The sequence below is a fragment of the Belonocnema kinseyi genome, chromosome 1 (assembly GCF_010883055.1).
Source record: "Belonocnema kinseyi isolate 2016_QV_RU_SX_M_011 chromosome 1, B_treatae_v1, whole genome shotgun sequence".
Lineage (NCBI taxonomy): Eukaryota > Metazoa > Arthropoda > Insecta > Hymenoptera > Cynipidae > Belonocnema > Belonocnema kinseyi.
This window is the reverse complement of record NC_046657.1, coordinates 146,455,001-146,465,888: the sequence shown is the minus strand read 5'-3', so window position 1 is coordinate 146,465,888 and position 10,888 is coordinate 146,455,001. Positions and strand designations below refer to the sequence as shown.

General features: G+C 39.5%; 1 protein-coding gene across 1 annotated transcript; it reads left to right on the top strand.

The window, feature by feature from the left end:
* The first annotated feature begins 5,627 nt into the window (after positions 1-5,627).
* Positions 5,628-7,488, top strand: LOC117180422. Its single transcript, XM_033372922.1, has 3 exons — positions 5,628-6,132; positions 6,305-6,878; positions 6,999-7,488. Exons 1-3 carry the CDS (start codon positions 5,628-5,630, stop codon positions 7,486-7,488), a joined length of 1,569 nt encoding a protein of 522 aa, XP_033228813.1.
* Positions 7,489-10,888: the final 3,400 nt, after the last annotated feature.

Sequence of the window (10,888 nt, the reverse complement as noted above, 5' to 3'; positions counted from 1 at the left end):
CAGTGATTATACATCAAGATGGAGATAAAGAGCTCTTTTATCTCTTATCTTATCATTTTCTACATTATCACATTACTGTTTCAGTCCAAAATGTTGTTTTTAGAAAAAATTTAACAAAAATCAGTTTGGATCATTTTTGTTGTAAAATTAAGAAGCTATTTTTAATTAATTAAAAACATAAATGTTTCTATTACATTAGAGATTCATAAAGTATTTTTAAATATATTTAGGAATTAAGTTTTCAAGGGAATAACAATATTTCAATACTGGAAAAGATTTCCGGAATCTTGTAAAATATTTCCAAACTTCTAAAAGTTTCTTAATTGTTGAATTTTTTCTTATGTTATTACGAAATTCGATATCACCTGATAAAACATAGAATAATATTGTAATTTTTTTTGTGTATTCCAAAGCTTTTTTTTTTAATTTCAATTAATTTAAAAATTTTATTTAACCGGAAATTGGTTTGTTATTGATTATATCTATCTTCTTCTATAGTGATAATAGATAGTTGGGGTCTTTTTTTATCAATTTTTTAACTTTTTGTTTGTTTTTTTTCAACAAAAGGGAAGAAATAATTAATTTAAGTAACATACACATTTTTGAAAAACAATTTATTATTATTGTTAATAATGTTCTCTCTGTTTAATTGTCGAATGTTGTGGCTTTTTCTTAAATTTTTAAATATTTGTGTATTTTTCACTTCGAGCGACCTGATAATTATTTAGGATAAGCAAAAATAATTGTTTAAACCAATAATTATTGTTGATAACTATTTGTATATAATAATCTCTTAGGGATTTTATTGATTCTTAACAATAAATGTAGTAGATATTGTTGATGTGAGGAAAGTAATAGTTAATTCAAGTAACAAAAATAGTTTTTTAAGCAATTTATTATTATTGGTTAAGCAATTTATAATCGCCTATAATCAGCTTCATCTATTTAAACAATTTGTTAATAATGTTAATAATATTATATTTGCCTAATGGTAGAAAGTTGCCGTTTTTTCTAAAACTCCCAACTATTTGTCAATTGTTTACTTGAAAGTGATCGAATAATTAATTTAATTAAGCAATAACTATCTTTTATTAAATGAGTTCTAGAAAGTTGCGGTTTTTTCAGAAATTTTAACTTTTCTTTGACTTTTTGGTTAAGAAAAAGTAGTACTATTGAATAATAATTTGAGCAAAAAGACTTTGAATTTTAGTTATGAGCAAATGATAAAATAAGGTCTTTTCGATAAATTAATATTAATATTCATTATTTGCTTCTGTTTGAAAAGATAAGCTTTAAATTTTAAACTTCAAATTAATAATTTACCTCACTCTAAGTGAACATTCGACAATTAGTAGAAATTTCAGAAAAAAACTTCAATTTTCTAGAATTATTTTATTAGAATATTATCAAACAATTAAAACAGTTAAACTATTTGAACGATTATTTTCATCACGATTAACAAGCACTTAACTCTTATCAACCCTTAAACGGCCAAAACGCCACTACCGGTACAATGCTTTTCAACGGCCAATAACTAAGACTATTCGGCACTAGAAAAAATTGAGACACATATATTTTTATTGCTTAAGATCTCCTATTTCCGACGGTGCCAATGAAATTACTCAAAAAATTTATTTGTTATCCCAAAATGCAGTTTAAACAAAAAAAACGTGATTTCTCGTGCCTATTTTTTTTTGTGAACCATTTTCCAAACCTTTTCGAGTCTGTAATTAACCTGGAATCTCACTAACCGGTGGAATAAATGTCTAAACTTTGAGCATCCATGTTTCAAAGATCAATTTTTCGTTTTAGTATTTTCAAAATGGCGTCTTAATGGCAAAATTTTGGTGAAAACATTCATGAATTTTTTAAAAATAAACTATGCGTATTCCTCGGCTGATTACAAGACCTTTTTACTCTTGATTATTTTTCCGAAAAGCGCATCGTTTATTGTAAAAAAATTCATGAATGTTTTCACAAAAATTTTGCCATTAAGACGCCATTTTGAAAATACTAAAACGAAAAATCGATCTTTGAACCATGAATTCTCAAAGTGTAGACATTTATTCCACCCGTTAGTGAGATTCCAGGTTAATTACAGACTAGAAAAGCTTTGGAAAATGGTTCACAAAAAAATAGGCACAAAAAATCACGTTTTTTTTTGTTTAAACTGCATTTTGGGATAATAAGTAAAATTTTTTAGGAATTTCATTGGCACCGTCGCAAAGAGGAGATCTTAAGAAATAAAAATATATGTGTCTCAATTTTTTCTAGTGTCGAATATTCTTAGTTATTGGCCGTTGAAAAGCAGTGTACCGGTAGTGGCATTTTGGCCGTTTAAGGGTTAAAAATTGGACAAAAAGTGGAATTTTTGTGAAAACCGAAACCTTCTAACTCTATTTTGAGCAATTTTTGTAAATAAAGAAAAATACATATTTGTGGCGGAAAAATACTCAGAACAAGAGAGTTGGGAGATAATGACGAAATATTTATCACCGAATAATATGGAGCATTGAAGATAAAAATATATGATGAAATTATTTGAAGATTATTTTTCTAGTGAGAATAATCGTTAAAAATATGAAAAGATTTTGATAAAATTAAAAATTATGAATAAATGATTTTACAAAATAAAATGTATTCACAAATGTTTCTAAAAATTATTATTAATATAGAATATTTGAATTGTAAATGATTGTTGAGGAACGGAAGAAAATTCTGTTCTTAACGTTCCGCGATTAACCACTAATTTATAAGTGTTCTTACATTTTTAAAGTAACAAGACAAATTGAATTATGGGCGAGAACTTATTTTGAAGAATCAGAAAAGAAGTAGTAGAAGTTTTTTAATAATTAAGAAAGATTTGAGGTGATTAAACTTTTTTCCAGATTTCTGAAAAATTTTAAATAGTTTAGGTTTTATTTTTTAAAATAATGCTAAGTTTTAATGATTTAAAAATGTGTAGAAAAAGAATATAAAAGAATTTAAGAAAGTCATTTATTTTTTTAGGATTTAAACAATTTAGAGGTAAACCGAACGTTGGAGGGTGTCAAAAGAAAGAAAAAAATATTTTAACAAACATGGGTAAATTCTAAATGATTGTTTTGTAATAAATTCTAAGAGAAAATTGTTTAGGTTCTTAGGGAAATTTAACATAACTTTTTATTCTAAAAATGTATTTTTAAAGATTATTTGAAGCGGTATCAAAACATTTCTATAATTTTTAAAAATTTTCAAAGAAGAATATATAAGATTTTAACTAATTTTTTTTTCAATTTTACAGAATTAAAAAAAAATTAGAAAAAATTAGAATACTTTTTAAAGATCAGAAGGTTCTGAAAGGCTGACAAGATCAAAAAAAATTTCCTAATATTCGTGTGAATATTTTGAATGTTTTTTTATTTTGAAAACAGTATTGTCAAATATAATTTAAAAAGGTTTTTGAAAATATCAAACGATTTCCTAAAATATGAAAAAGAGTGTAGGAGATTTTAAGCAAAATGTTTATAAATATTAGATAGTTACTACTGTTATTTTGAACAATGATTAAATATTTGGTTTGAAAGTTACAAATCGAAAATGTCTAGTTTTGAAAATTTTCTACATTTTCTTACAGATCAAAAATCCTAATAACTGCTCAATATATGAAAAGTCCTACAATGTGGCAATAAGGTCTAAAATTAAGAATTTTCAGAAATCAAACAAATTTTACTCGGTCTAGAAAAACTCGGAAAATTACAATTATTTACGCACTTCATCTATTTTACAAAATTAGAATAAATTTATGTAAGGGTACAACCTCGAAATTTGTTCACAAATTTTTTGGATTTTTTTTAATTAATTGAATTTTTGACCAATAGAACAGTTCAATTTTACATTTAAAAAAAGTTAAGGATGTACCAGAAAATATGAATTAAAAAAATTTAAACAAAGCAATACATTGTCAACTAAAATTATACATCAGTATCCAAAAAATAAATTTTTTACAAAATAGTTCAACTCTCAGCCGAGTAGCAGAATTTTCAATCAAAGAGATTAATGTTATGAAAATTGCACTGTAAAGTAAATAATTAATTAATGTTGAAAAATTGATGGGTTATATAATTTGATATTAATATTAATAACACTCAAATCGAACAATGCTATAAAGTTGCATTTTTTCATAAATTTTCAACTCATTGTCCACTTTTCACTGCAAGTGAGTTAATAATTAATTCAATTTGACAATAATAATCATACCGCAACTTCTATCATTATTCAAAGGCAATGTTACTAAGTATGATAAAACATTTTTTAAACAATTACTTAAGTTAACATTATCTTACTGCTACCTCACACAAATGGAAAAATGGAGAAAAAGTTTAAAAGATTAGAAAAAACTGCAACTCTCTAGTATTAATATAAAAGAAGATATCTAAGAACAATAGTAATTTGTTTAAACAATTCTTTTTACTAATTTCAATTGAATATTAACTCATTCCAAGTGAAAATTGGGAACAAGTTTAAAATTTAAGACAAAAACCGCAACTGCTAGCATTATTAAAAGACAATGTTATTAAGAATAACAATACATTGTTCAAACAATTATTTCTGTTAAAATTATTTTAATTGTACCTCACACTAATTGAAAAGTGGACAAAAAATTAAAAAATTCAGTAAGAACTGCAACTATCTAGTATCAGTATAGAAGAAGATGCTACCTACAATAGTAATTTGTTTAAACAATTATTTTTACTAATTTGAATTAAATATTAACTCACTGCAAGTTAAAAGTAGACAAAAAGTGGAAAATTTAAGAAAAAAACTGCAAATTTTTGCATTTTCTAAAACGAGAATATTATTAACAATTATAAAATATTGTTTAAACGATTATTTTTACTAACCTTTTTTTACTAGTACCTCACTCTAATTGAGAAGTAGACAAAAAGTTAAAACATTGCGAGAAAACTGCAACTGTATAGAGTTAATAGAGAAAAAGATAGCTGTAAACAATGATAATTTGTTTATGCAATTATTTGAATTAGTTTAAATATAATATTAACTCACCGCAAGGAAAAAGTGGATAAAAAGTTGTTGTATGTCAGAACGACAAATTGAGAAGTACCTACTAGCCCTGAGATTACTACCTTTGGCCCCGGAGGACCAAGTCGTGTCGCTGCTGCTAGAAGCCCTAAAACCATCAATCAAGAAGTTGCTCAGGGCAGCGAACATAAAAACGTTCGAGGAATGGGTAGAACGGGCCGTGCAGGCGGAAGCGGACGAGATAGAGGAAAATCCCAGGAAGGCCGCTCGAGAACAACGACTCAAAGGAGCAACCACGAGTTGCACATCGACGACTAGTGCCGAGTCAAACTCGGCCCCGACTAGGCCCCCGCCGAAATGCCATTATTGCCCGGGGCGCCACGAAAAATTTCGTCAAGCAGTCCATCTTGACATCCTCCGAACTGTCCGCCCGCACACCTTCACCCCCGCACGCCTTGTTAGCTGCCGTAGGAGCCACGATCCAACTGAATGGTACGCTAAATCTGTCGCCTACCACTCAACAAGCCACTTATCCTGGCACGTTCTACGTGAGCCCGGCATTGAGGGCAGAATTAATCCTGGGCCGGCCCTGGCTTAAGCAGCACATGGTAATACACGACCACGTGGCTGAGTGTATTTTCGTAGGAAATACCGGACGAAAGAGGGTATACCTCAGGCCCCTCCCCCATGACTACGAAATTGCCTCCCCCACGGGGGAGATCGAGGTGCCTAACAATTTTCCTGCCGAGCTCCAGGCGGAATTCCGCAAGCTCTTAAAACTGCACGCACCATTGTTTCACGGAGGCGGACGCCTGAAACAGACTCTGGCCAACGTGCAGCACCATATCCAGCTGAAGGACAGCTATCCATTCCGTGAAGCCCCCAGGAGGTACTCCGACGAGAAACGTCAGTACATTGATGTCCAAGTCCGGGAAATGCTTCGCGACGGCATCACTGAACCCACCACGTCGCCCTTCAGCTCAGCAATCGTAATCGTCGGTAAGAAGGACGGCGATTACCGTTTTTGCGTAGACTACCGCCGTTTAAACGGCATGACGGTAGACGCTCCCCAGTGCTTACCGAGTATCCACGAGACATTAAAGGATCTGGGTACGGCCAAAATTTTCTCTACACTGGAGGAGGACAATTTCAGTTCCGGGTGATGCCGTTCGGCCTCAAAAACGCACCCGGCACTTTCCAAAACCTCATGCGCCAGGTCCTGGCCGAGTAATGGGGTATCTACGCCATAGCGTACCTAGATGACATCGTCATTTATTCTAAGAATTGGGAGGAACACTTACTCCACCTAGCCTTAGTGTTCGAAAGGCTCAGCATATATACCCTAACCATCGCACCGGCAAAGTGTTGCTTTGCCAAACTACCCTGCCGTACCTGGGACACATGGTCAGTACGGAGGGTAACTCGGCGCAAACGGGGCACGTCGAAGCGATTCGAAGTGCCGCCCCGCCGCGAACCCGAAAGGAGATGCGCTCGTTCCTCGGCATCTGCAATTGGGTGAAAGAATATATCACCAATTCCTCCATTATTCTTGCCCCATTATCCGACATGTTATCAACCAAAAGGCCATACAAAATGACGCCCGAGAACCGGCAGCATTTCGAGAATGCAAAGGCTGCATTCCAGAAGCCCATCACCCTCAGTAGACCAGACCCCGAGTTAAGGTTCGTCCTGCAAACAGACGCTAGTGCCCGCGGAATGGGTGCCGTTCTAATGCAGGACGAGTCAGATGGAAAGTGGAGGATAATTTCCTTCGCTAGTGCGAAGTTCTCGCCAACCGAGGCTCGGTACCATTGTAACGAGCAGGAGTGCCTCGCCATAGTCTGGGCGATAAAAAGGTACCGGCCTTTCCTAGAAGATCGTCCATTTACGCTTCGGACGGACAGCAAGACGCTCACCTAATTAGAGCGACAGAAGGACACTAGAGACAAGCTAACCAGGTGGGATCTTTTCCTCAGTCGCTTTTCGCGCACGGTGGAACACGTGCCAGGAAAGAAGAACGAATTGCCCGATGCCCTCTCACGGCATCCCAACCCGGGCGAATTCTCGCCTGGAGAACCCGACATGGGGCAGATGCTGCTACCAACGGTCAAAACCGTCCGCCCCGACAGCGCCACGACAGTGCCAGTTCTGAGCGCCTTAGCCCGGCCTCCACTGTATCACGAGGTGATAGAGGCCCAGCAGGAAGACTCCGCCATCACCCGCGACGTCCTTCGATGGAAGGAACTGGCCGGCATGCCACATCCGACTTTGCAGCAGAGGGAGTTCCTGGACCGACATCGCCTGACTAACAAGGGTTGGTGGTGCCAGGATACAGCCGGTGCTTGGAGATTGCGGGTGCCCACGGCTTTAAGGATGAAAGTCATCTGGGAATTCCACGATGCTGCGATGGCCGGACACCCCGGAACAGAAGAGACTATACGCTCGATCAGAGAGAGCTTTTTCTAGCCCGGAATGACCAGAGAAATTCGTAGATACGTGGCCAGCTGCCACTTGTGCATTTGCTGCAAGCCAGTAAAAGGAAAGGGACCAGACGGTCAGCGGCCCCGGGTGGCGCAGCGCACATGGGATACGGTCGCCGTCGATCTCATGGGACCATATCCGCGAACTAGTCAGGGCCACAGCTATATTTTAGTGGTGACTGACTTATTCACTCGTTGGATGAAAGCCTTCCACCTAAGAACCACCGAAGCTACGAAAATAACGCGAATCATGGAAGAGGAGGTTTTTAGCCGTTTTGGTTATCCGCGTAGGATACTAAGTGACAATGAGCCCCAGTTTACGGGCCATGTTTGGGCCGAGGCGAGTCGTCGGTGGGGTTGTGAGCTGTGGACAACTCTGGTGTATCACCCTCCGCCCAGCAGAATGGGAACTTCAAGACGAGACGGACGAGGAACCGCCATCGGCGGAACTTGAAGATCGCGAGCAGGAGGCTCGCCGACAGCAGGGCGCGTACCAGGCCCAATACGCCGGGGCACCCAACCTCCCCCGCTATTATCCGGGAGACTGCGCATACGCGCAAAATCATCAGCTGAGCAACAAGGTGATGGGCTATAATTCCAAACTGGCCCCAGCCTGGTTAGGTCCCTACCAGATCCTCGATCACATTTCAGGGGAAGTGTACTGGATTTGGAGGGACGGCGTAGCCCAAAAAGTGCACGGTAGTGTACTGGTGCCAGCACCAGCGCCCGCAAGGGTGGTGCCACCATGAGAAGAGGGAGAGGCAAAGACGAACGAGCCAGAGGGTGGCAGGCCGCCACCTACACACGAAACGATAGCCGAGAGCGTCGGCGGCGCAGTGAACGATTACCCTATCGAAACCGTCGATAGGGAGGAGGACGATGAGCACAGCTCGTCCCAATCACACGAGCGACAACGAAGCAGCGAACAACGACGAGCAGAAGGAGGCAGTCGGCCAAGCAGGGCGCCGACTAGTTAGCCAGGGTGCTGCCGAGGAGGCGCACCATACATCAGCAACCAACGTCGAACTAGAAGACGGGGTGGACGACAACGCCTGACGGCGTTACAACTTACGGAAGCGAGCGCCCGCTGTATACCGGGACGCTAGAACTTATGCGCGTCGGAGGAGGCATAATTAAAATGTATATAATATAGGCAAACGACTTCCGGGAGGTGTCGTTTATAGGGTTAGCATAGGTGCTGACGCGAGGCACCCGAAAGAATATGTATAGTTAGGGACATGTTAGGGCTGCCGTAAGGCACCCTAGTTAGAACTTAGCTAGTTTAATATAGGACTCACTAACTAGAGGGACGGGTGGCTGTCTCAAATCATAACGTTGACAGGAGTAAGCAAACTCTATCCGGGAAGGGGTGGATTTGTTGTACGTCAGAACGACAAATTGAGAACCTCAGGTATGCGGCAGTTTGTTCACACGCTTTTGCTTGGAATTTTCCGAGAGGTAATTCCAAGTGAAGGGCTAACGTGACAAATTGAGGATTTTTGAGCTTCGACGACGAGTCTGCTTAACCCCTCATAAAGCCATTAGCATTGTTTCGGCACATCTGCCGCGTGTCTGCATAGTCGCAATGGCCGGGAAAGGTCCTTGGTTCAAGAAAAATCACGAGCCTGCAGTCGTGTTTTCGTTCCGCATGAAAACACGGCAGCCGGATTCGCTCACGTACGCCAGTGTTTCTCTCACTCCCTCCCACGCGCGCCTTCTCTCCTTCCTTTCTTATCTACCCTCTTCTTCTAACCCCACTACTCTTCCTTCTCTAGCGCACTGGCGGAACCGGGGAGCTCAACCGGCACCTCGAGTTACATGGCGGTTTTAAAACATGCAAAACAAAATTAAAATTACAAGAAAGAAATAAATAAATAAAACCAGCCTGTGACTCTGGGGCAGCCGGGTTGTTAAACTAGACAAATTGGGATCCGGCGGGCGATTGCGGCCCTCAATTACTTTGTCCCAAGAAGGGATTAATAAATAATAGCCACTTTCTCCCCCCCCCCCCGGTCAACGTGTTAGAATAATTAAAAAAAAGAGGCCCAATAATAAACTAGAATAAGGTAATTTTACATTAAGAATAATATTAAGTAGCTACGTTATTTTAGTTTTATGAAGATATTAGCAAAGGGAAATCAAATTAAATTAAAATTTGGATGGAAGGGTGTTGGAGGAATTAAATATTCAATAAAAAAAAATAAAAAAACTTATGTAAACAAAATTTTATTAAACAATCGGTACGGTTAAACTCCAACTTCCGTTCTATTCATCGTAGCTCCATGATTTTTCGTGAATCATGAAGCTACGATCAAGTATAGGTCGTAGTTTAAAATTCATAATTTTAGTTTAAGTCCTTATATTTTTAATTTGCAATTAAAAATTTATAATTACAACAGATCCGCTCTGCCTCCGAAATTTTCCACAGAATAAAGGGACATTTCGTGAATTCCAGTGTACCTTCATTTGAGTCCGCGTTCTCACCCTCGTAAACTTTTTTTTTGTTTGTTCTCTTACAAATAGTTCCCACTACTCATCAGTATCGAGTCACCCAGTTACTCTTTCTACGTCCACGGATTCGCCGTCGTGCCGTCGTCATAGTGCCTCGTCGTGCTCGCGCAGTGATAAAGTTAGTTAGGTGGAGGCAAGGAAAACTGGTGCCAGGGTTTCTCCCTGTTTGTGCTTGACCCCATCTCTACAGGTTAGGACGGGCTTGTTGGTGCCGGAAGGCAACTTCCGGAAGTGCCAATCCCCGTAGATAGGTCGCATCGTGTAGGTTATCTGATGCCAGAGGGTGACCTCTACGGTGCCAGTTCCTGCGACAACCGGTATTCGCGTCCGGGTTTGTGTACGTTATGTGTAATTGTGCCGAAACCCCTTGATGACAGGGGACCGTCGAGGATCACGCCCTAATCGCCGGACCCGACTACGACGGGCACGCCGGGCCGCGGATGCCGCGCTCTCGCCTAACGAGCGCCAGCAACGAGCCATCGCCCGACGACAGAAGGCTGTCCGACGTGCGGAAGGAAGGAGACCGCGGTGGCCGAACGAGAGGGCTCGTCCTGCCTGTGACATCGCTTCGCCACCGTCAGTCGTGTCGGAGTACAAACCGGACTACCCACACCCCCACATCGCCGGGTGGGCAAATCTACTAGAGATCTGCCGCGGTATCGAGGCCACTCGCGACCCTCGCTAACGAAAACCGTTTCAGGGCCTTAACCTGAGACTACGGGTACCGCAGTTCGCGTCCAACCCCCGATACGTATTCCCACCCACAAATCTAACCCGTCGAGATGGCTCCCCGCAATCTGGACCCAGTGGGACAGTAGTCGTGAACTGTCTGAACTCCACCCCTTACCCGCGGGCGTTACGTGTGGCCCCATCTG